The sequence below is a fragment of the Cheilinus undulatus genome, linkage group 19, assembly GCF_018320785.1.
Source record: "Cheilinus undulatus linkage group 19, ASM1832078v1, whole genome shotgun sequence".
Taxonomy (NCBI): domain Eukaryota; kingdom Metazoa; phylum Chordata; class Actinopteri; order Labriformes; family Labridae; genus Cheilinus; species Cheilinus undulatus.
Genome location: NC_054883.1, coordinates 40063846 through 40090187, shown reverse-complemented (window position 1 = coordinate 40090187; position 26342 = coordinate 40063846). Strand labels below are relative to the sequence as shown.

The 26342-nt window shown below is 39.9% G+C and overlaps 1 protein-coding gene across 2 annotated transcripts in view; it reads right to left on the bottom strand.

The window, feature by feature from the left end:
* cdh19 (cadherin 19, type 2) overlaps positions 1-26342 on the bottom strand; it is a 58016-nt gene that overhangs the window by 15014 nt on the left and 16660 nt on the right. For both annotated transcript variants that reach the window (XM_041814728.1, XM_041814729.1), the window contains exons 3-8: positions 26008-26302; positions 22761-22880; positions 16244-16411; positions 10360-10550; positions 4412-4665; positions 1077-1213 (exon numbers count right to left, since the gene is read on the bottom strand). In XM_041814728.1, the coding sequence (XP_041670662.1) occupies positions 1077-1213; positions 4412-4665; positions 10360-10550; positions 16244-16411; positions 22761-22880; positions 26008-26302 (1165 nt within the window). The remainder of the gene's footprint in view (positions 1-1076; positions 1214-4411; positions 4666-10359; positions 10551-16243; positions 16412-22760; positions 22881-26007; positions 26303-26342) is intronic.

Below are 26342 nucleotides of genomic sequence, written 5' to 3'. Positions count from 1 at the left end.
ATGGCTTGGATGCAGCTGTTACCATGGAAACCCATTCCATGAAGCTCTCTACCACTGTTCTTGAGCTAATCTGAAGGCCACATGAAGTTTGGAGGTCTGTAGCCATTGACTCTGCAGAAAGTTGGCGACCTCTGTACACTATGTGCCTCAGCATCCGCTGATCCCGCTCCATCATTTTACGTGGCCTACCACTTTGTGGCTGAGTTGCTGTCGTTCCCAATGGCTTCCACTTTGTTATAATACCACTGACAGTTGACTGTTGAATATTTAGGAGCCAGGAAATTTCACCACTGGACTTGTTGCTCAGGTGGCATCCTATCACAGTACCACGCTGGAATTCACTGAGCTCCTGAGAGCGAGCCATTCTTTCACAAATGTTTGTAGAAACAGTCTGCATGCCTAGGAGCTTGGTTTTATACACCTGTGGACATGGAAGTGATTGGAACACCTGATTTACATTATTTGGATGGTTCAGTGACCATGGTGTTACTGAGCTTGGTTGGACCTGAACCCCATAGAGAATCTATGGGGTATTGTCAAGAGGAAGATGAGAGAAACCAGACCCAACAATGCAGATGACCTGAAGGTCGCTATCAAAGCAAACTGGGCTTCCATTACACCTGAGCAGTGCCACAGGCTGATCGCCTCCATGCCACGCCCTATTGATGCGGTAATACATGCGAAAGGAGGCTCGACCAAGTACTGAGTGAATAGAAATGAACATACTTTTCAGAAGCCAGACATTTCTGTTTAAAATATCCTTTTTATATTGATCTTATGTAATATTCTAATTTTCTGAGACACTGAATTTTGGGTTTTCATTATCTGTAAGCCATAATCATCAACATTTCAAGAAATAAAGGCTTGAAATATTTCACTCTATGTGTGATGAGTCTATATAATATATGGGTTTCACTTTCTGAAATGAGTGACAAAAAATATTGAACTTTTTCATGATATTCTCATTTTTTTAGATGTACCTGTACGGCTGCTTTGAAAACTTAGAAAAGATTAATCTTTAACAATTTTGCCTCATCAAGAAAATTCTATTGTACAAGATGTGAAAGTGTCCTTACTTGTTTCTTTGGCTTCAATGGTGACATTGTGCCAGTCTGAAGTCTCTCGGTCCAACGCTTTAGCGACAGTTATGGTTCCATTGTTTGGGTCTATTTTGAAAGCCTTTGTTGAATCGCTCCTTTTGTCAATTGAATATCTAGAGGGGAAAAAAACACATTCAGCAGACAAGGTTGTTTTCTGGGCAAGAAAACACATTGTGAAACCACAGGGAGATTAATTAGGCAAACATTTCATTTTTTTAATCTGATGACAGATATCCAACAAAGAGAGAACACACAAGCTACTGTGACAAAAACAAAACAACAAAACAGTAAAAACAAAGCATTTCATACACAAGGCAGAAGAAATAAATTCATAATTTCTCAGGTATACTTGTGGAGCATCAGCGCTGCTTTTTCTTCAGATTTGTGCTCCATTTTTGTGGAAATTAACTGAATAGTTTGACAGGAAGCCTTGAGAATATACATAGAGAAAAACTGGGATTTTAAAAGGTAAAAGTGAAGACACATTGTTAGTTTAGCACAAATTCCTTTCTGACAAGTTTATTATGAAGCAGACTCAATTTAATATTGATGTCTCTTCATGAACTACAAAGACAAACAAGATCATCAGCATAAAGATCGACTGTTTCGTCTCATTATTTTTTTAAAGGCCTCAAATCGCTGCCGGGGAGGGTTCAGATGAAGTGCTTTGCATTAAGCAAGTGAAACAGACGTTTTCTCTTTTTTCACAACAATCATTCTTAATGAGAGATCCATGTGAAACTCAGAGAAATATGAGTTTCCTGGTTTCTGTGAGGCCTTGTGTTCACACGACCCCAAAGAGAGAGGCATGTAAAGTGTGCTGCCTGGGGTGTGGCTCCTTTCCTGCTTGTAATTCTACACTTCCTCTCCACAGTTCTGACTCCACCCACTGTTCTGTCTCTCAAATAAAGGCATTGAGTAAAAAAATGTATGTAGACTGTATTGCCAAAAGTATTTGCTCACCTGCCTTGACTCGCATATGAACTTAAGTGACATCCCATCCTTAATCCACAAGGTTTATTATGACATCGGTCCACCCTTTGCAGCTTCAACTCTTCTGGGAAGGCTTTCCACAAGGTTTAGGAGTGTGTTTATGGGAATTTTAGACCATTCTTCCAGAAGCCCATTTGTGAGGTCACACACTGATGTTGGACCAGAAGGCCTGGCTCTCAGTCTCTGCTCTAATTCATCCCAAAGGTGTTCTATGGGGTTGAGGTCAGGACTCTGTGCAGTCCATTCAAGTTTACCCACACAAAACTCTTTCATCATTTTGGTATTGACTTTTAGTCCAAGCATTTATTTTCTTGTCTAAATCTGGTACCAAATCATGGTAGTGTGTTTTCTGTACTCTGCCAAACCTGGGGTCCCTGCTTTCTACAGCTGAGAGGCAGAATAGATACAGCTTCACTTTTTTTTTGACAGACTTACCCACAGTGGAGAAATATAGCTTTTGAATGTCCGACGAAAACTAGATTACATTTTAGTCTAGTTTTAGTCATCTTGATGAAAACTGAACTTAGCTGTTGTCAGTTTTAGTGATCACAGATCTATTTTTTTCAGTCTTAGTCTATTTTTTGTCATGGAATAAAAGGCTGTCGATAAACATTTTTAGTCGTAGTTTTAGTTGACAAAATTAACTGCTTTGTGCACTGGTGCACAGTCATGTTGGAACAGGAAGGGGCCATCCCCAAACTGTTCCCACAAAGTTGGGAGCATGGAATTGTCCAAAATCTCTTGGTATGCTGAAGCATTCAGAGTTCCTTTCACTGGAACTAAGGGGCCAAGCCCAGCTCCTGAAAAATAACCCCACATCATAAACCCCCCTCCACCAAACTTTACACTTGGCACAATGCGGTCAGACAAGTACCGTTCTCCTGGGAACCGCTGAACCCAGACTCGTTCATCAGATTGCCAGATAGAAAAATACAATTTACCACTCCACAGAACGCATCTCCACTGTTCTAGAGTCCAGTGGCGGCGTGCTTTACACCACTGCATCCCACGCTTTGCATTGCACTTGGTGATGTATGGCTTGGATGCAGCTGTTGCCATGGAAACCCATTCCATGAAGCTCTCTACCACTGTTCTTGAGCTCATCTGAAGGCCACATGAAGTTTGGAGGTCTGTAGCCATTGACTCTGTGGAAATTTGCCGACCTCTGTGCACTATGTGCCTCAGCATCTGCTGACCCCGCTCCATCATTTTACGTGGCCTACCACTTGGTGGCTGAGTTGCTGTGGTTCCCAGTGGCTTCCACTTTGTTATAATACCACTGACAGTTGACTGTGGAATATTTAGGAGCCAGGAAATTTCACCACTGGACTTGTTGCACAGGTGGCATCCTATCACAGTACCATGCTGGAATTCACTGAGCTCCTGAGAGCGAGCCATTCTTTCACTAATGTTTGTAGAAACAGTCTGCATGCCTAGGTGCTTGGTTTTATACACCTGTGGACATGGAAGTGATTGGAACACCATTTCAATGATGTGGATGGGTGAGTGAATACTTTTGGCAATATAGTGTATGTGTATTATAGGGACGGTTTTGTCTTTTTCACTACCATTCCTTCAACACTCATCTATATAAGTGATAATAGCACCATAGTGCTTTAGAGTAACTAAAAATACATGAAGTAATGAATCTCTTCTGGGGGCCACTTTGCCGATAATAACATGGAAATAAGCCAATCTGACCAAAGCAAGCTTAATCATATTTAGTAGAGCAGTGGAAACCCCTAAAATGTCAGCCTGAATTTATTAATCAATGAGACACTGTCACCAAAGGGACAGTAATAGACGCTAGGCTGAGGATGATATGCAGCACCTGCCACTCTTAAGCTCTGCTGAGATGGACTGCAGGCACCACTACTGCTGCTGTCTCCTCTGCAACGTGCCCCACTTGCAAATGACTGCAAATCTCAATTCCATATGCCACCTTGTATGGTGCTTTATTACATTCCGACGTCCTAGCCACGTCGCTTTGTGATAATACCACAGCAATAGATAGAAAAGCCTGTGAGGTATGAAAAAAAATCGTCATGATTTATTCAGCAGGGCTCATTTCCTACTAAAGTAATATGAGATAAATATGACCATGTACAGGGTATCCAGAGATCAAGGGTAAAAATGGATGCACCGAGCCAGTAACACTATTTGAAATGGAATGATTTTTCACCCTGTGGAGGAAGCTGTCTAGGGCAGGCTGTCTGGGGACGTTACACCCCCACCAGCCTCGGCGTCTGCCTCGTTATTATCACACTGGCATTCGTGTGGCAGATGCCATTCTTCCTGTTTGAGACATTTCACATTACCTGATGGGATTGTTGACTGTGTCAGTGTCTCTAGCACTGACGCTGCCAACCACGCTTCCCACAGCTGCATTTTCAGGAACTTTCCACTCATAATGCGGCGAGATGAAGACAGGCGGCTCATCCACGTCCTCCACGACGATCTTGAGCGTCGTCCTGTCGGTGAACTCCTCCAAAGGCAGATAGCGGGTATCCACGTGATCGTTGACGGCCTCTGCTGCCATGACGAAACGTCTTTTAGTTTCATAGTCCAGTGGCTGTGGAGGAGAGAAACACTTTAACATTCCTACTAATAAGCAGAAAATCTCTGCTGATCTTCATTGAGCAGGCCTCAAGAGTAGCAGCATTCCAAATATGTTTTGCCAACTCCTACTTAAGACAGCTGATTATACCGTAGGGAGCAGGAAGCAACTCAGACTGATGCTAAAATTGTTTAGTCAATGTCAATAAGCTGCCAGCTGTGAGCACGTACTTAAATAATGCTGCGGTTTCAATAAACATTATGATGCTCGTAATAAGAAAACAGCATGCAAACCATTACTGCATTCCTAAAATGATTCACAGACTGAATCAATATTGTTTTGCTGTTTTATATTTTATTATTGAGGCATCGGAGTTTCTCCAAACAGTGCAGTCACTCAGAGGGAGAACAAAGTATGAAACACGAGTCAGAGGGCATAAAGTAACGGAAAAGGCCCTGTTTGAGTTCTCCTAATGCAGGGGCTCTCAACCTTTTTAGCCCAGAGACCGGGGACCCCCACTGGACCTGAAGGTGGCTGAACACAGCATGCACATTCAAGAATAGTCAGAACAGGCCACCCATAAGGGGGGAAAAATGGGAGAGCTTTCTGGGGCCAAGCCAAACTTGGGACCAGTAAAATCATGGTCCTTTCTAAAGTTAAACTGTGGTATTTTATATTTAAACTGAACAATAACCACTCTTATCAAAGAAACACATTTTCATTCATTTGTGTAGTAAGTAGCCCTCTTAAAAATGTAAATCCTTTAGTTAAAAACAGAATTAAAATGTGTTAAAAATAGCTAAAACGGGTTAATAATGGCAAACAAAATGGTGGGAAAGGTGGTGAAATTAGATTTTAAAAGTAGCAGAAATGAGTTAGAAATGCCAAAAATTAAAGTGGCAAAAATAACAAAATATGACAAAAATTAATTAAAGTGGCAAAAATAACAAAATATGACAAAAATTAATTAAAGTGGCAAAAATGGGGATATTTAGTGGTAAAAGGGGGATTCAAAAGTGGCTGAAATGGCGTAAAAGTGGCAAAAATAGGTGGAAATTTGATGAAGCTGAGGCCGAAATAGTCCGAAAATGGCAAAAATGGGCATATCACATTGTGAAATGTGGCTTAAAAAGTTGTGAAAGGGGTTAAAAGTGGCAATAATGGGTCAACAGAGCAAACAATAGGTGGAGAGTTGCAAGGTTTGGTTTAGAAGTGGCAAAAATAGCCAGAAAAAAGGAGATGGAAAGGGTTTAAAACTGACAAAAGAGGTTTTAAATTGCAAAAATGTATTAAAATTGTCAGGGAAAAGTGATGAAAACAGGTTAAAATTTTGAAAACTTGGTGTGAAGTGGAAACAGAGTAATTCAAAAATGTGCTTAGTTTTTCAAGGCATCCGGAGACCCCCTCTCAGTCTCTCACGACCCCCAATGGGGTCCCAACCCCAATGTTGAGAACCCCTGTCCTAATGAATGGAGAAGTATCATGGTCTTCCTGACTTTTTTAATCACTGGGAATAGAAGCATCTGCAAACACAGGAATAGACCTGCCCAATCACAGCGCTTCCTGAGGGGTTCTAAGGATGGCAGTAGGGTCCAAAAATGTCCACTCTTGTTCAAAGAAGAACTGAATGGGATTTTTTAAAATCAAAGGTCAAGGTGAGAGGAGTCAAGGGGTGTCCAAACTTTCTGAAATCTCTCCACTTCAGTGTATTATACTTCCTAAAAGTCAATCCCATGTCAATTAAAGGGGACTTATTATGCAAAAATACATTTTTCTGGCTTTTCTAACAAAAACATGTGCCCCTGGCCTGTTCTCAATCCCCTGAAGTACCAGAACCCCCCCCCCATCTTTAAGTAAATGTGTGCTGAAACAAGCCGTTCTCAGATTTTCCCCTCATGATGTCATGTGGGGAGTTAGCCCCGCCCTCCGTGCTTGGAAGAAAGTTCTGCCCTCCTCTAGAATTCCACTTTTGTCACTTTACACCAATTTTGACAAATTTTAACAACGTTTCATGATTTTCCCACAAATTTTCACATATTTTTCCCATTTAACACTTATTTTTGTCATTTTTAACCCTTTCCATCACTTTTTCTGCCTGTTTTTACCAATTCTTGCCACATAAGCCAAATGTTGCCTCTGTTGACCCATTATTGTCACTATTAACCCCATTTTACCACTTTTTATGCCCAATTTTTTCCATTTTAACCAAATTTCACTATCTGATATGCCCATTTTTACCAGTTTGACCAATTTCTGCCTGCTTTTTCTTTCTCAGTTAGCACTATTTTGCCAGTTTACATTGATTTTCTTCCAATATCACCAGATTTCCACCCATTTTTTGCCAATTTAAAGCCTTTACATCCACTTTTTAATTCCCCTTTACTTCGATTTATGCCCATTTTTGCCACTGTAACCCATTTTTGCCTCTTTTAGGTTATTTTTTGCCACTTCTCGCCCATCTCTGCTGCTTTTAAGATCCAATTTCACCACCTTATCAACCATTTTTTGCCATTATTAACCCATTTTTTCAGTTTTTAACCCATTTTTAACCCTTTTTTTTAACAAAATAGATGAACATTTGTGAGACTGCTATATACTACACAAATGATTCAAAAAAGAGATTTGCTTCATTGATAAGACAGGTTATTTTTTCAGGTTAAAAATAACATCACAGCTTACCTTTACAGTGGACCAGGATTTTGTCGACCTCCATAGGTCCCCAGTTTGGCTGGGCCCCAGAAAGCTCTCCCCTTTATCCCCCTAATGGACGGCCTTGTCTGCACATGACTATTCTTGATTGTCCATGGCTTGTTCATGAATTGTTCCACAATTTTTTGTAAACAGTTAACCACAGATTGGTAAACCTAAGCCCATCATGACTTCTGAGAAACTCTGCCTCTCTAAAATGCTACTTTTATACCTGGCATTGTTACTGGCCTCTTGCCAATCAACGTATAATGTTGCAAAATGATTGTCCAGCTGTTTTTTGTTAGTTGCTCTTACTTTTCCAGCCTTTTGTTGCACCGTCCCTACTTTTCTGAGATGTGTTGCTGCAATCACATTCAAAATGAGCTCATATATCTCATAAAATGTGGGGACATTTCTCAGTTTCAACATCTGATATGTTGTTTTATGTTGTATTGTCAGTAAAATATGGATTTATGAGATTTGCAAATAATTGCGTTCTGTTTTGGTTTACATTTATTAGGAGAGAGAGCAGCACGACAGAAGCAGACTACCGAAGTGTACATATGGGCTGTGTGACCTGCAGAGGTGTCGATACTGCTGTTTCTGCCAGGTGTGTGACTGTGTGTGATTATTGGGTGCAGGCTGTTACACCGCAGCGTCTGGTAGGCTCATTAATTTTTAAGAATCTTATTTAATTTTTTCTCTTTTTTTTTGCCTGTGTTTCTGTGTGGTTTAAAATTGATGGTGCTGCAGTCTGCCAGCTGTCTGTGTGTCACCGAACGTGTGCAAGGTTATGTCGCCGTGCACTTTATCAGGTATAATGATTGTTCAAATTTAGTTCCTGCTGGTGTCTGGGATGTTGATTAAACCTTTAACACAGGAAATTTAACAGGGAAGTTAATATGATATTTGAATACATATTCCTGTCTTTAACATTTAATTAAATCCCTGCTTTTAATATGAAGTTAGGGATGCTGGGGAAATTAGAGATACTCTGATGAGGGGTTTCGCAGCCAACCCCCAACTTTCTACGAGTGAGGTACCCATATGATAACTAGAGCTGCCCAATTATGGCCAAAATGATAATTGGGATAATTTTGTTCAGCATTGAGATCACAGTCAGTAATCATGATTGTTATTTTGTGTGTTGGGAGGGGAAGAAAGTTAAGCAGATTTAAAGAAGAAAATATGTAATTAAGCACAGTAATACTACCACATTAATTTGAATATTTTCAGTAGGCTACCACATGGAGTTTCCATGGATGGAATATGCATTATAAAGATACGTGTATAACTGACATTAGTCCTGGTTCTTTGACTGTGGAAAGGCCAAAACTGTGATCATAATTAAAGGTCGATTAGTTGCCAGCTTTAACCTCCTGAGACCTGAGTTTTTGTTTAGAAAGCAGGATAACTTAAAAAAAAATCAGCCTTGTCTTTGAACAGGAATTTCTTGAAAATTTTTCTTTCCAAAACCCCCCAAAATTCCCTAAATTAAAAAAAAAGTTAGCTATTTTTTATTTTTAAATATATTTTTAAAGAATACAACAAACAGTACCCTAAAATTTATCTAAATAGTCCTCAGTTTTTTATTTTTTTTTTGCAAAAAGTATCATAAAGCCTAATCATACTTTTTTCCCTAAAAATCTTGTAAATTCCTGAAAGTTGCAATGAACCTTCTCAAATTTAAAAGAAAATTTACCAACAAATTTTTAAGCAAATTCTTAGGAAAAAATAAAAAAATAAATAAAAAAATGAAAGATCCCCAAGAAAATGCCAAAAAACATCCAGACAAATTCCCAGAAATGTCCATGAAAATTTTAAAGGACGACCCCTACCACTGAAAAGGGCCAGATTTAGTCTCAACAGAAACTCTGGGGGCCGGACTTTCAAATACACAAAAATTAAATAAACATTTTGGTCTGATTGAAATATTATTGCAGTAGTGTTTGTATTTTCCTTTAAACTACAGGACATTTTAGTCATTACCAGTGAGATCTATCCCTGTCATCTAGAATGCAGCAGGCCTGACAACAGGATTGGCCGGACCCCAGAAAATCCAAGAGAATGGGCCCTCCCTAATCATCATTTAGCACCAATATTAACCAATTTTGACACTTTCAACCCCTTTTTGCCTCTTTAACCCAATTTTTGCATGATTTTAACCCCTTTTAAACCATGTTTCCTGCATGTTTTATCCCCTTTGTGCCACTCTTTTATCCATTTTTGCCACTTGTCTTCTATTTTTGCCCCTTTTATTACATTTTTCAACATTTTTTGCATCTTTAAAACCATTTCCCCACTTTTAACCCATTATTGATACTTTTTGCCCCTTTTTGCCTCATTAACCCAATTTTTGAATGATTTTAACCCCCTTTAAACTACTTTTTCTGCATGTTTTATCCCCTTTATGCCACTCTATTATCAATTTTTGCCACTTTTTAACCCCTTTTATTTACTTTCTTACACTATTTTTTGTCATTTGTAACCAATTTTGATACTTTTTGTCCTGTTTTCTTCCTTTACCATTTTTTTTTACACATTTTAACTTCTTTTCTGCCAATTTTTGCAGCACTTCTGTCAACCTTAACCTTTTTTTAAATAACTAATTTTGGCAGTAAAGTTCTTTAAAAACAGATCAGATGGTTAGTCATTCTAAACTGTTTCAATGTTAATTGTTTGTGGGATGGATTTAACAGCTGCAGACATTTACAGCATAAGGATACTCTTGAAATCTTCTTTTCCTCCTTTTCTGAATTTAGTTATCTTTGGGGGGCCGGACAGGAAACTTTGGGGGGCCTGATGTGGCCCCCAGGCCTCCAGTTGATGATCAGTGCAATATAGAATCTGTGACTTCAAGCATTAAATCAGATCTACATCTCATATTTTCATCAAAATTGTCTGATAATGATAATCTGATCAGTCTGGGCATCTCAAATATTTAGCTGAGCTTGTACTGACTTAAATTGTAGATAAAATGTTTTTTGGACGTTAAAATGTATACATGATATATGTTTCTACCTTGGCGAGCAGAACCACTCCCTCCTGTGTCACCGGGTCTGTTTGGATGATAAACGTTGAGCTCTCCTCCAGGTCATCCTCCAGGCTGTAGGTCATTCTGGCATTGATGCCAGTGTCTCCATCCGCTGCCATAATTCTGCCCACTGTGGTGCCCATGGCTGCACTTTCAGGGACGGCGAAGGTGTACAAGTCTGAAGGCAAAAAAAAAAAAAATTTAGAAAAATAGTTCATGTTGACACCATCAGCCTGAACGTTAAAATAAGATATCAAAGGGAGTATGAAGTCAAGAAGATAACAAAACAGCACTTTTGTAGTGAATACTGATAAGGGAAGATTAGATCAACTTTATTCACCCCCTGCTGGGTGAAGTTCAATCATTTCTGTGGCTAAGAGGCAAAAAATAAAGAGTTATGAGGAAAGAGATGAAAAGGCAAACACAAATTATGAAATACATAATTATTAAAACTCTGTTTACACCACGCTCATTGTTGATGGATAGGAGCTGCATTTAAAAATGCAAAAAACGTTGTTAAGACATCAATGTATAATTCTTCTTGTTCTTTGAAACATTATGCAGGAATAAAAGTGGTTGCACTGTTTTGTTGTGGCACATTATGTACAACCAACCTTCCAAAAAAGTTGGGGCGCTGTGTAAAATGTAAATAAAGGCAGAATGCAATGATTTGAAAATCTTATAAACCCAAATTTTACTCACAATAGAAAACAAAATGAGACATTTTAGTGATTCATGAGAAATATTTGCTCATTTTGAATTAGATGGCAGCAAAACATCTCAAAAAATTAGGGACAGGGAACCAAGGTTATAATAGTTCTAGTTTTTACTTTTTGTTTTAACCCTTGGAGCTCACAGCTTTTTATTTCACCATCATGTCCCGTCTGGACTTTATGTCTTAAAAAGCTTGTAAAACATCAACCCTGTGGTGCACAGACAAGCTCTAAACATCTTCTTTTTTCAGGACAACCTGGGCTTTAAGAATATCTCTACTACAGTAATGTCACTTGAATTTTGAAAAAGTTATAAGACTCTAAAGACAGAAGGAAAAAGAAAACAAATTTGAATTTGAAACTCAAACATTTTTAGTGATAATGCACAGTAAACAACAGTGACTGAGCCTTTTCTTTGCACAGACTTGTTCTCCATCTCTTCAGGAAAAAATAGTGAAAAAGAAACATTCTGTGACTAAAGGTTTTCAAAATATCTACATCTATACAGAAAAAGTCCATGTGCTTTTTTGCAGTTTGATTCATTTTTGCCGTTCCTTTAAGCAGTAGAGACGCAACACCTTCATTGGAGGACAGCCCCTCCCACAATGCATTGCATGTAAACATTGCCCTTAACAAATACGGCGCTACCCACCGAAGAAAGCCAAAGCTCATGATTGAAAATTGATTAAAAATGGATAAAAAGATGCTTATTACCTGATCTAATGTGGATTTAATCTTTAAAGACCCCAAAAATTCACAGAAGTTCTGGGCTCGCAAGAACGGCGTCCATAAGGGCTACAGAGACATCGATGGTAGCAAACGAACGGTAAAACGGTCAGCTTTCAGAGGAAAAAAAAAAGTAAGTAGCTGGGTTTCCTTTACAGTTTTTTGCAAAATAAAAATTAATTTAAATTTCGATTAAGTACAATTGCGTTTTGAATGCGTTTCCATTGAAGGGAGTTTTGGGCATAGGCCTTGCAAATCTCGTAAAATCTCATCTTGGGTGAATCCGCTGCAGGGAAGCTTGACGCTCAAAACCTGTTGCGTGTTGGTACGGTTTTGGTGACACCTACGGCGGTTGCCTTGATAATTTTGAACAAAAGACGAAGACAACGGATGATAGTTCAGAGGTAAATCTGTATGTATGGCAAAAGCCACGGATCAGGGTAGAAGTATGATGTTCAGACAAGTCTCGTCTCTTCTTCTGTCTACACGTACCGCGCCATGTTGTCTCAGAGTGACTGGTCATGTGACACCGTACATCACGTCCCATGACTTGTAAATGCAAAAAAATAAAAAGTGTTTCTATTACACTTTTGCGATATATTTCTATTTCGAAACATCTGAAAAACCTCCTCATGAAAGCGTAAAAACTTTTTAGGATTTTTCGAAAATCAGGTGTTTCCATTACCAGTTTTTTATTGCACTTTTTAGATTTTGTGCATTTCCAAGTGTAATGGAAACCCAGCTAGTGTCTATGACTTATGGTTCTCAAGTTATTAACGTTTTTCTAAACCGTGTCACTTCTCGTTGTACAACACCGTCCTCAGAGAGCCCGGGAAATCAGCCAAGTCCCAGGCTCACTAGAAAATGTTCTATAAGAGCTACAAAAAAAAAGAAGAACATATTTAGAAAGGCACAACAGGGAGCTTTCACAGGAAAAAACAAGTTGGTGTCTACAACCTACGGTTCAAAAGTCAACAAGCAATTTACAAAGGGGAGTGCCTGCGGCTGGAATCCATGAGCTCTAAGGGTTAAACTTCAGTTTCATTTCTTTTGTCTGGTTTGTTAGTTTAGTTTAGTTTTTATTTTGCAAAAATGCTTCGTTTTAGTTTTTGTAAATTATTTTCAGAGTAAGTTTTAGTTTTATTTGCAATATGTGGAACTTGTCAGGGGTGAGACCCAAACAGTTCTTCACTTTCCCCTTTATTTATTCATTTTTTATGTTTCTTTATAACTCAAGACCCAAAATTGCCACTGTATAACGTATTTCCAATCAGGTGATTTACACTCTCCAGGCATGGGTGTCCATGTCAGTCAGTATGCTAAAACTAAGCAGATTTTGTCTCTAATTTTATTCAAGTTTTTAAAGTTTTGTCAGCACAGAATTAAGTTTTAGTTAGTTTTTTTCAGAAAGCTTAATTTTTATTTAGTTTGAGTTAACTTAAATCATTTTTATATTTTGGTTTTAGTTTTTTTTAGTAAGTTTTAGTTAACTATAATTAACTTTCAGGGAAGCAAAGGGCTGGAAAGGTTCGCTTCACTAAATAAAAACATCACCAAACATCATACGCTGATTAGCATGAGGCCAGTAAGGCCAATGTCGCCTTCTTCTCCGGGCCAGTGCTCATTTAGAATGGGCTGAGGAAAAATGGAAAACTGTTCTGTGGTCAGGTAAATCAAAATTTGACTTTTTTTGGTAAACCATGGAGACTGTGTCCTACAGTCTAAAGCTGTGGTTTCAACATGTTCAGCCCTCAACCCCCAAAATAAAGGTGCCACAGACTGGGGACCCCCACTGGACCTGGAGGTGGCTGAACACAGCCATGAACATTCAAGAATAGTCATGTGGAGACAAGGCCGTCCTTTAGGGGGGAAAAATGGGAGAGCTCTCTGGGGCCCAGCCAAACTGGGGCCCAGCAAAATCCTGGTCCATTGTAAAGTTAAACTGTGATATTTTATATTTAACCTGAATAATAACCACTCTTATTAAAGAAACACATTTAATTCATTTGTGTAGTAAGTAGGCCTCTTAAAAATGTAAATCCCTTTGTTAAAAGCAGAATTAAAATACATTTTAAAAAAAAGCTGAAATTGATTAATAATGGCAGAAAATGATGGGATAGGTGCTGAAATTAGATTTTAAAAGAAGCAAAAATTGGTTAGAAATACCAAAAATTACGTAAGTGGCAAAAAAAAAACCAAAACATGGCAAAAATGAGTTTGAGTGGCAAAGGGCATATTAAGTGGTGAAAGGGATTCAAAAGTGGCTGAAATGGTATTAAAGTGGCAAAAATAGGTGGAATGAGATTAAAGTTGATATAAATTGGCAAAAAGTGTCAACAGCGCCAACAATAGGCAGAGAGTGGCATAGTTTGGTTTAGAAGTGGCAAAAACAGGCAGAAAAGAGTGGTGTAAATTGGTGTAAAGCGGCAACAGTGTAATTTAAAAATGTTCTTAGTTTTTTAAGGCATCTGGAGACCCCCTCTTAGTGTCTCACAACCCCCAATGGGGTCCTGACCCCAACACTGAGAACCCCCTGGTCTAAAGAGAAGAGGGATCATCCAGCTTGCCTGCCTCTCTGATGGTACGTGGTTGCATTAGCGTCTCTGTCTGTGCTGAAAATAAGTTTTTAGAACAACATATTCTCTCATCCAGACAATGTCTTTGTTAGGGAAGACCTTGAATATTTCAGCAAGACAATGCTGAACCACACACTTCATCCATCACAGCAGCATTCTTTTATCTGCTGTTTTCACAGCCTCTCAGTGACGGAAAGAAACAGTCCGAAAAGTAATGTTAAAATTTTCTCAATGATGTAAAACAGAGAGATTTCAATTTTTTGTAACCAGCAGGTCCTCCATAACGCTGAGAGTATTCTGGCTGCTTCTGGTCATGTGCTTCTGAGTGAATTTCCTCTGCTGCCATCAGGATGTTGTTGTTTGACCCGTCTGTAAAACTAACTACTACTTATAAACGTTTATTTCCACTGCAATCAGATTATAAATGCTAAAATGTTTTCATATCTCTTACAGTCTTTTATCTTTCCCCCACACAGATCCTTTAAACCATTTAGTAGACTAATCTCTATGCTTTTTATTATTCAATATTCTGTACAGAGATCTCAAAACTGCTGTTGAAGAAGCACCCTTCAAATCTGAGAGACCTGGAGCAGTTTGCAAAAGAAGAGTGGTCCAAAATTCCAGCTGAGAGGTTTAAGAAGCTTGTTAATGGTTATAGGAAATGATTGGTTTCAGTTATTTTTTCCCATGGGTGTGCAACCAAATATTAAGTTGAGGGTGCCAATAATTTTGTCCGGCCCATTTTTTAGTTTTGTGTAAAATTTTGTCAATTTTGACCTTTTTCTTCTGCTTTTTTGTGTCGTTCCAATGCATATAAAGGAAATAAACATGTGTATACTGAAAACATTAGTAATTTCAACAATTTCTGGGAGAAATAGTGTATTTTCTGGAAAAATTCCAGGGGCGTCAACAAACAAATGGTATCTTAAATCCCTTGGAATTGAAGATATAATAAATCAAAATCTATAATAATAAATATGAGGAGTTGTGTTTATGAAAAAGCAAAATAAAAGTTTCTTCCCTTAAATCGTGGCTTCAGAAACTTGACGGTAAGTTGTTAATAGATAGTGGAGTGAGGGTGCTGGCGTGTAAAGTGATAAGAAGAGAGAACATTGTGTCGGAGGGTCAATTTGTGTGAGTCAGTGATAAACTGTGGCAACTCCACATAATCCCGGCCTAACTCTAATAAGAAGATGAGAAAATGTGATTGTGTCTTTGAGGGACTCTATTTGGATGGCTGCCACAACGGAGGGGGAACTCAACAGCAACCAGCTGCTCCAGAAAAAAAAAGTCCCTGCAGATAATAATTTGCAATTACGTGACAAAACAGAGGGCACAGTTCAAAGTGAAGTGTGGTCATACAATATTTATGACTGAACATGAGATCTGTGGGATACAGTAACACCAGCAATGAATGTGAATGTGACATTAATAGTTAAAAGTCTCATCCTAGCCGTCTCATTTCTGCAGAATTGATTTCTTCCCAGGGCATTCATTTAGTGAGGTCTATCGCTGAGAAGGCAAGGTTTGTTTCCAAAGGTCATGACAAATGTCCTTTCATCTGTGAATGATTAAATTCATCCAGTGGGGGACACAAGAGCGTGCGAGCATCTCTCTCTCCTCTCTTCCACTGTCTCCTTTTTAATTTTTCCCCGCCGCGTGAATAACAAGACGTGCATGCGGCGCTGGCAGCACAAACCGCCCACCCGAACCGGAGAAGTGTGATCAAATAAATGCCTCTTAGGTGTAATATTAAACATGTCCTCGCAGTCTGCAACGCTTTGTACTCTTTCATTGATTCCCTGAGCGTGCGTATGCGTGCGTGCGTGCCGCTGTTTACATCACCACTGACTCACGGTGCTGGAATGTGGGCCCGTTGTCGTTGACATCAGTGAGGCTGACGGTGACGGTGGTGGAGGAGGAGTGGCCGCCGCTCATGCCCAGCATATCCTTCACCTGAACCACCACCTGGTACTCCTCTCTGGCCTCGCGGTCCATGTTTGGCCAGGATGTTACAATAATCCCTGCAGGAGGAGCAGAAACAACAGAGGAGGTATAAAAAATTCAAATTGAGTGCATTAAAACAGCATGGAAAGTGTACATGTGGGTGGTTTTATATCTTATTTTTTAAAATGAAAATGTAAGTAAACAAACTTTGCCTCGAGAAGCTTTTAAAGAGCTGTGAACTATGAGAAATGCAATAACAAGTCTGCAAATGTGATCAATACCTAAAGAAACACTGAGAGGGTATTCAGATGATTTTATGCTGCACTGTCTGGGAAAAGTTGAAGCTGTGGGCAACAATAAAAAAAATATTCCCTTGAAAATTGAAATTCAAACAACTAGGTCAGAGATTTTTTGGCTGAGATGAAATGCACCCATTTCCCTACTGTGCTAACTGTTTTATCATGGGCATATTTGACTTACTGTAGCCTCCTGGCAAGAAAACAGCTCATTTTTTTTTAAGTATTAGGCGGTTGTTTTTGCTGGTAAAAGCCCCCAAACAACCGCTTGTTGGCTCATTTATAAATGCTTTCTTTTAAATGTAGTGTGGTCACAAATACAGTGAATGCTATGATTGTTTACATTTTTCTCTCATTGATCTACACTCAGTACTAGGGCTGAATGTTTGCAATAATAATCTAATTGCGATTTTTTCCCCAAATATTGCAACTTTAATATGCGATTATTCTTGGGTCAATCTTATGTATTTTTTGACAAATTCAAGCAATAAATAATTCATTAAATTAGACTGTGTGTTGAAAACAATGAAATTATTTCCAAAGCATTTGAATATGAGGGTGCAACAAGCTTTAGGCTATAAAGGAGGCGGCTGGGGTGGAGGAGGTGAGGCTGGACACCTACTGATCGCAGCTGGGGTATGACTTTAGTGAAATAACACTAGGCTTCATCACTTTTAGACAGAATGAGATAACTATTTTTGCTTGTATTGCAAATGTGATGTCATTTGCTTTGTTTAAGGGAATTATCATTTTTATGTCACTAATTTTGATTAACCCTTCACCTACTGAGTCTAAAAATGGCAATTTGGACATGTTTTGTTATTCTGGCTGTAAAATAGTCAGGAAATGCCCTAAGTCTCAGAGCTTTGGTCCCTTTTCCCAGGAGTACTTGAACTTGACTTTTCAACATCTGGTTAATGATTACTGCACATTATATGGAATTGTCAGCAGTTTAAAAGAATAAAAACACAAAAACAGATTTGTTTTTCATGGCTTTTATGAGAAGAAATGTTGTTATTGCTCATGAAGTTTTGATTTGACATCTGAAATGTGAACCTATACATGTTTAGAACAATCAGCAGTCATTTTTGGAGTCTAGGACTCTGGGTGTGCAAAACACAGTGCAAAAGATAACTATATACATAGGCCACAATTAGTGCAAATAAAGGTGGAAAAATGCATTCTCAGCATTCTCAGTAACATATTGTTATTGCACATGACAGACACGCACAAATGCCACTATCTAACGCTATTTTTTGAAAACAAAACACCACTCTCACTCGCTCTCCTTTCACTCTCTTCCTTCACTCTCCTTTCTCACTCGTCTTCTGCCAAAGCTGCAGTTTTCACGGTTCTGTTCGACATTACCATAATATATATACCACACATCATATATTGCTGGAAAGCACAGATTCTCAGCTCTCTGTCAGTGTTGGAATTTTTTAGATTGAACAAACTTTCGAGGAGTTACAGTGTTGAGAATCCATGTACCGGTCTCGTGATACTTCTGGTGTTTTGCTATGAATGCCCATGTCATATGGTTGTGAGTACTGTAATGAACCATATATGTACTAATGTCCACAATTCTCAGCTTTCCAACACTGTTGGAATTTTTCTGATCAGACAAACTTTGACAGAGTTACGGTAATAATACTCCAGACATATAAAACACAGCGCCAGCGCCGGCTCAGTAGGTAAAGGGTTAAGAATAACATACATAAAACACGAAAAGGAGGATTTTTGTATACAATTATAAAAAAATTGAAACTTGAATGTTGCATAATGTGCAAAAATTTTATTTATAAAACTGTTTTTGACACATTTCAAGTTAAAGAAATATTGCAACTTCTGCAATTTGAAAATTGCAGCAGGCCATATTGCGATTTAATCTAATTTGCGATTAATTTCCCAGCCCTACTTAGTACTCAGAATGATTAAGTATTCAGAGCCAAATACAGCCTTAAGTCTTTGAGAATATGACACAATAAGGTTTGCCTACTATTTCACTCAAGGCACATGAGCAAATATTTTTGGCAATATAGTGTATGTTTTGGCCTGAGGGGCTGGAGCTTAAGTGCAGCGTCTCGTCAAAATCAACCACGGAAGGTGCAAATGACACCTTTCATTTACAGTGCAACAGTCTGAAAGCTTGTAAAAAGAAGACATTCACTCTCTTCATTTCACCAGCAGTGTTTGAGTTTATCTCTGTTATGTCACAGGAAATGGCCTCTGCATGGCTGAGAACAGTGCAGACGTATTTTTTTAGAGTCATTGCAGAACAAATGATTGGCTCACTGTTGTTTCAGAGAAAACAAGGGTTGTGTAAAAGTGTGGAATACTTTGAGCAGATTTTAGTATAAGTTTAGCAGGTTTATTTCTCTTTCTTCACTGGATTGGCTGACAGTGACAAAACTACAAAATACTCTGTATTGCCAAAAGTATTCACTCACCTGCCTTGATTCACATAAGAACCTCAGTGACATCCCATTCTTAATCCATAGGGTTTAATACGACGTCAGTCCACCCTTTGCAGCTACAACAGCTTAAACTCTTCTGGGAAGGCTTTCCACAAGGTTTAGGAGTGTGTTTATGGGAATTTTTGATCATTCATCCAGAAGCGCATTTGTGAGCCTGGCTCTCAGTCTCCGCTCTAATTCATCCCAAAGGTGTTCTATCAGGTTGAGGTCAGGACTCATACACTACATAGGGTTAATATGACGTCAGTCCACCCTTTGCTGCTAGAACAGCTTCAACTCTTCTGGGAAGGCTTTCCACAAGGTTTAGGAGTGTGTTTATGGCAATTTTTCACCATTCTTCCAGAAGCACATTTGTGAGCTCACACACTGATGTTGGACGAGAAGGCCTGGCTCTCAGTCTCCACTCCAAAGGTGATCTATCGGGTTGAGGTCAGGACTCTGTGCAGGCCAGTCAAGTTGATCCACACCAAACTCTCTCCTCCATGTCTTTATGGACCTTGCTTTGTGCACTGGTGCACAGTCATGTTGGAATAGGAAGGGGCCATCCCCAAACTGTTCCCACAAAGCTGGGAGCATGGAATTCTGAGGCGTTCAGAGTTCCTTTGACTGGAATTAAGGGGCCAAGGCCAGCTCCTGAAAAACAAGCCCACACCATAATCCCCCCTCCACCAAACTTTACACTTGGCACAATGCAGTCAGACAAGTACCGTTCTCCTGACAGCCGCCAAACCCAGACTGGTCCATCAGATTGCTAGATGGAGAAGTGCGATTGGTCACTCCAGAGAAGGCGTCTCCACTGCTCTAGAGTCCAGTGGTGGTGTGCTTTACACCACTGCATCCCACGCTTTGCGTTGCACTTGGTGATGTATGGCTTGGATGCAGCTGCTCCGCCATGGAAACCCAGCCCATGAAGCTCTCTACCACTGTTCTTGAGCTAATCTGAAGGCCACATGAAGTGTGAAGGTCTGTAGTGATTGACTTTGCAGAAAGTTGGAAACCTCTGCACACTATACGCCTCAGCATCCTCTGACACTGCTCTGTCATTTTACGTGGCCTACCACTTGGTGGCTGAGTTGCTGTCATTCCCAATGGCTTCCACTTTGTTATAATACCACTGACAGTTGACTGTGGAATATTTAGGAGCCAGGAAATTTCACCACTGGACTTGTTGCACAGGTGGCATCCTATCACAGTACCACGCTGGAATTCACTGAGCTCCTGAGAGCGAGCCATTCTTTCACTAATGTTTGTAGAAACAGTCTGCATGCCTAAGTGCTTGATCTTATACACCTGTGACCATGGAAGTGATTGGAACACCTGATTTACATTATTTGGATGAGTGAGTGAATACTTTTGGCAGTATAGTGTATTTGTGCAGACTTGTCCTCATAGGTTAACTGCAGCCATGAGCAAAAGTACAGCCAAGTGCTGCTAAGTCAACTGCTGCCCACTATTCAACTCAAACTTAGTCTTGGCTTCCTAAAAAGTCCAGTTTGCCCTTTGGATTCATTTCCATTTACACATTTTTTGACGTCAATAATTCCCTCCCCCAACTCCTCAAAGTTCAGGTCAACAATGTGTGTGGGAGGTGCTGAATGTGACCCATGTAATACCCCTGTAAATAATGTAAATGTACATGCGTCGGCACGAGCTGGAATGTTTTCTGGTTGTAAACACACTCTGAGACTTTTCCACCAGTGGAGAAGAGCAGCTAAATCTATCAGGGGTTGTTGTACGAGATAACGTTGCCAAGGGAGTATGAACAACTCTCAAAGTGAAGAGTAGTGTCTGACTTGTCAAAAGTGGCAAGGACCAGAGGGATGGAGTCTGAAGGCAGGATAGTTTTCTGTCATGCAGGCGTTAAATTGTCAACATTTACACCCTCCTGCTCATCTTTCAGCTGCTCCATCATTATTTCCAAATAGATCACTTCCCTAGGAAGCCCAGTGCTTTTGTATTAAGAAATATGTATATCCAATCAGCAGATCCCATGAAAGGATACCACATTGGATCATGCCTCAGTCAACACTGGGATATTACTGTAATCATACATTCCAGAACTGTAACCTTTTTAATGCTTGAACTACTCTGTGTGGAGGCTAAGGGGGCTAAAACCTAAGCTTTATGCATCTGCCTGTCACGCATGCTGTCAGTGAATAATGCTGCGTTTCACTGGTAATGTGTTGTAAAACCAGTGAGCTTATCCTTAATGCTCGGATGTTGCATTCAGTCACAAAGGTAGAAGCATGCCGGCATGTCATCTGATCTTTAAGGTACACTACAGCGGTGGTTCTCAACGTTGGGGTCGGGACCCCATTTGGGGTCGCCAGACACTGAGAGGGGGTCTACAAATGCCTTAAAAAAACTGAGAACATTTTTAAATTACACTGTTGTCCAGCACACCATATCGCCTAATTTTAACCCATTTTATCACTTAATCCCCCCAATTTGAACAATTTTAACACATTTTTGCAACTTAAAACCCATATTTTGTCAGTTTTAAACCCTTTCCACCATTTTTTTTGCCTGTTTTTGCCATTTCTAAACCAAATCTCACCACTCTCTGTCTATTGTTGGCTCTGATGACACATTAATGCCACTATTAACCCCTTTTACCACTTTTCGAAACCACACTTCACAACTCGATATGCCCATTTTTGCCAGTTTCTAAATATTTCTGCCTCAGGTTATTTTTTTTTGCTAGTTAATACCCATATTTCACCCCATTTCACCAAATTTCCACCTATTTTTGCCACTTTAATGCCACTTCAGCCACTTTTGTAACACTAAATATGCCCATTTTTGCCACTGTAACCCATTTCAGCCATGTTTTGGTTATTTTTTGCCACTTTTTTTTTTTTTTAATTTTTGTCATTTCTTACTTATTTCTGCTACTTTTAAAATCTAATTTCACCACCTTTCCCATCATTTTTTGCCATTATTAACCCATTTTAGCTATTTTTAATGTATTTTAATTCTGTTTTTAACAAAGGGATTTACATTTTTAAGAGGACTACTTACTACACAAATGAATTAAAACGTGTTTCTTTAATAAGAGTGGTTATTATTCAGGTTAAATATAAAATACCACAGTTTAACTTTACATTGGACCAGGATTTTGCTGGGCCCCTGTTTGGCTGGGCTGCCAAACGATCACCCCGTTATGGGTGGCCTTGTCTCCACATGACTATTCTTGATTGTGCATGGCAGTGTTCAGCCACCTTCAGGTACAGTGGGGGTCCCCGGTCACTGGCACCTTTATTTTGGGGGTTGCGGGCTGAAAAGGTTGAGAACCCCTGCTCTACAGAATGAATGGGCCCAAATTCCCACAAGAAACACTTCAAAATGTTGGGGGAAGCCTTCCAAGATATTAAAGTATATTTATTGATTACAATGTCATTACAGTCCCTTTAGTTGTGATGGGCAGACGTCCAAATACTTTTGTCCATATAGTGTAAATACATGCAAATGTTGCTTCTGGTCTAAGCAGGTGAAACAGTGTTGCAAAAGTGAACCGGCTCAAAAGCTGACTACCAAAATAGTGGTTTGTTCCATCCCCACTCTCCTCCACTGGGCCCCTCAGTCTTCAGTCCCACTTCCCCCTAAGACACCCAAGTATCTGACTGACTCTCTACCACTTTCTCCAGTGGTACCTGTCTTTGGCTCCACAGAGAAGTAGGGCTCCCCCTGCAGGATGGAGTAGATGAGCTTGGCATTGTTTCCAAACATCGGATCATCAGCATCTGTGGCTGTCACCTGGGCCACTGTGGTCCCTGTGGGGGGGAGAGGATCACACAGTTGGAGTTAGCTCAGGCTGCAGTTCCAGTCGACAGGGAAATAAAGTGATTATGCCACAGTCCCGCAGGGTCTGTCTGTCTGGCTCAGGGGGGGAGGGGAGCAGTGCAAATGGAAGAAGGGGAGGGGGGGTGAGGTTGCGGCGGGGTTAGCGGAGAGATGTTGACAAAGGAGAAGGGGGGGTGGATTGTCGGAGGCGGGGGGAGGAGAGCAGCATTGGCCTTTCACAACTCAGTAAGGTGGTGCAGGTGTGTGTGACAGCCTCTCCAGCCCCACAGCGATGTCTCTCTCACTATCCACCTGCCCCTCCATTCCTCTGCCTCGCACTCTCATACAGTTTCACCTCTCTATCTTCTTCACACTCGCTACCCTTTTCTCCGCCGACCGTATCCTTCTTCTCACCTTGCTTTTTACGCTATCTCTCTCTCCCTCGGCCCTCTTGTCTGTCTTGTTCTTTTTTTCCCAGAAAGCACTACGTCTGTCTCACAGGGAGAGAATTTATCGCAGGGTTTCTTCTTTCCAGTCATCCGCACTCCAGCCTTCCCCTCTCACTTTCTCTTTCCGAGTCAAATACATTATGATTTATTACGGCCAAGATATTATGCTTGAAAAGCAGATTACATAGAAATTGAAATGGTAATGTTTGTGTGATGAAAGGGCAGTGGTTCAATAATATTATTTTTAGAAATTTAAGGCATCAAAGCTACCGTTCAGATATACTTTTGATTTCCTGGATGGAGACAGATGACAGACGTTCATATAAACTCCTGTTCATTGTTTTATGGTTTAAGTTCATGAAATTCAAATAAACATATATACTTTTAAAGCCAATAAATGTTATCTTTTCAATAAAGCAGATGAATATTTGTAACTTTTTTTCAGTGTTTGTCGAATTAAAAAGAATCTAATAAGAAATTTTTTAGTTTAATTTATTTTGGTCACTTAAACATGAAGACTCAGTTGCACAACATAAAGTGAAAATTTATAAGTGAAACTAAATGAAGACCATGGTTCCTGACCTTAGAACTAGAACTAAAATTTAAAGTAAGCCAGTGGATAAGTTAACCTTGCAAAGCAGATGGATTTACCAGACTTCTTGTCTGTCATCAGGCAAGTTTATCTTGAAAAGCTCCAATCCACAATGTTTGTGCAGAACTGAACACCGTTCGGACCAATCAGGGCCATTTGAGGAGAGCGAGGCAGTAGATATGGGCGGGGTTTAGTTGTACTAAAAGCAGATAGCTCCTGGTGCAGTGATTGGCTCAAACATAGCTCTAGTATAGCATCAGTTTTACCAGAACTGGACCACGCTTCTGTATGAGATAAACAATAAAAACATGAGGCGTTGCATGATGGTAAAGATGTTTTTGCTCTTCTCCTGGCCTGCTTCAGCATGGATTTCAAATCATTACGGTTGGGATTTGCTGGTATACCCAATGGCTGCTACCGCAGAAGTTATTAGCTCAGATGTAGCTGTAGGAAAGTGGTGGTTTAATTAGAACTGCAGCCTGCTGCACCAGCTTTACGTAAGTTCTGCCTTAACTTATGGTGTTAAGTCCAAAGTGAACCCTACATTTAAACTACCGTAAAACACCAAATAATCGCCGGGTTCCCTTTAACCGCCGGGTGTAGCAGTACATTTTGACAAATACCCGCCTGTTCCAAATAAACGCCTGGTGTAATTTATTTAAAGCTCGGGTATGTGACTTTGGATGAGAACCGTATAGAATGAACTCCCAACCCCCCCTCCTGTTCTTCCGTGTTTGACTCATGGTTTGACTGTTTGAGCTCCGTAGCTCCGCCCCCTCCTTACATACGAACCTCCTCGCGGATGAGAATGTCAGCATACCCCTGTTTTCTTTTTTTCTTTGCCATTTTGCAACTTCTTTTTGCAGGTTTTCCTCCATTTTTTCAACTTTTATCCCATTTTTGCCCTTATTCACAATTTATTTGCCACTTTTTGCCCATTTGAGCTACCGTTTGCCATTAAATATCAATTTTTTCTATTTTTTTGCCCGTTTTTGCATCTTCCTTTTGACACTTCTTTCCAGTTTTCCCCACTTTTATCCCATTTTTGCCCTTTTTTAAATCAATTTTTTGCTATTTTTTATCCAAGTAAGCTACCTTCCCATTAAATACTGCTTGTTTCCTTTTTCCCAAATTTTTGCCACTTTTCTCCTATTTTTGCCCTTTTTCCACCATTTTTCACCACTTTTTGCCCATTTTACCTTTAGCCTTAACATACCTCTTGTGTCCTATTTTTGCCCATTTTTGCCACTCTTGACTGCTTTTTGCCCATCCAGTGACTTTTCACTCATATTTTTGCCAGTTTTGGACCATTTTTTGCCACCTGTAACACATTTTTTGTAACTTTCACCCATTTTTGCCACGTTTTGACCCTTTATGCCACCTTAAACTTATTTTCATTGCTCCTTCAAGCCATTTTTGCCACTTTTTACCACTTGGATTGTGGCTCTTGCAAAGGTATTTTTCAACAGTTTGGCTCTTTGGTTGAGCAGGGTTGAGTAACACTGACATAAGGAATCATTTCCTAGCGTCTACAGCTGCTGATCTGGAAACCCTACTCTCAAAAAGACAAGTCAGACCAACCTCTCTCCACCATTACTGTTGACAAAGCTGCTCTCGGACATCCCGCCCCTTCTTAACGTTGATTGGCCATTGAGGGAAGAGTGAATCCTGCCATTGTGGCACAATTCTGAAGTATTTTTTCTAAAGAAAGAGCTACAAGTGCTTTCACAACAAACAGCTGATGCTAAAGGCGCTTTGGCAGCCTGGATGTTGAGCACTAAAAATGCAAAATGGTGGCCTTGGGGCACAGGCCTTTAATCATTTTGTGTTTTAGATTTTATTACTGGAGAAATCAAAAGATGGTGCTAAATTAAAAGCTGGTGAGTCACAGTCAAGTAATTAAAGTTCAGCCAGTGCAGTCCTGCTTAAAGTTTTTTGCAATTCATTCAGGATATTTCAGCATAGCCTCAAGAAAACCAAAGTGGATTTTATTTGTGGGTGTTTTGGTGACTTTAAATTGAATTCTGCATCAGTACTTTAAACCCAAACTGACAAAGGCTGTCTTTCTTAACATACCGGTTGGACACATCTCAGGAATGCTGGACACATACGGTTCATTTTGGAACTGGGGCACATTGTCATTGATGTCCTGCACCTTGATGATGAACTCAGACTGGGGTTCCTCTGGCTCATTGGACCTCCTGTTGATAGCCTGAGCTTGAAGGACATAGAAAGCCTTTTCCTCTCGGTCGAGCTTTTTCAGTGTTCGAATCTCCCCAGAATACTCATCTATCTCAAAGACATCGCCGGCTCCTTCTCCTGAAAGTATGTACTTGATGGAAAACTCGCCTCGGTCAGAGTCAGACTTCAGCTGCAAAGAGAAGAGGGGAGGGCGCATGAAAGCGTGTTTT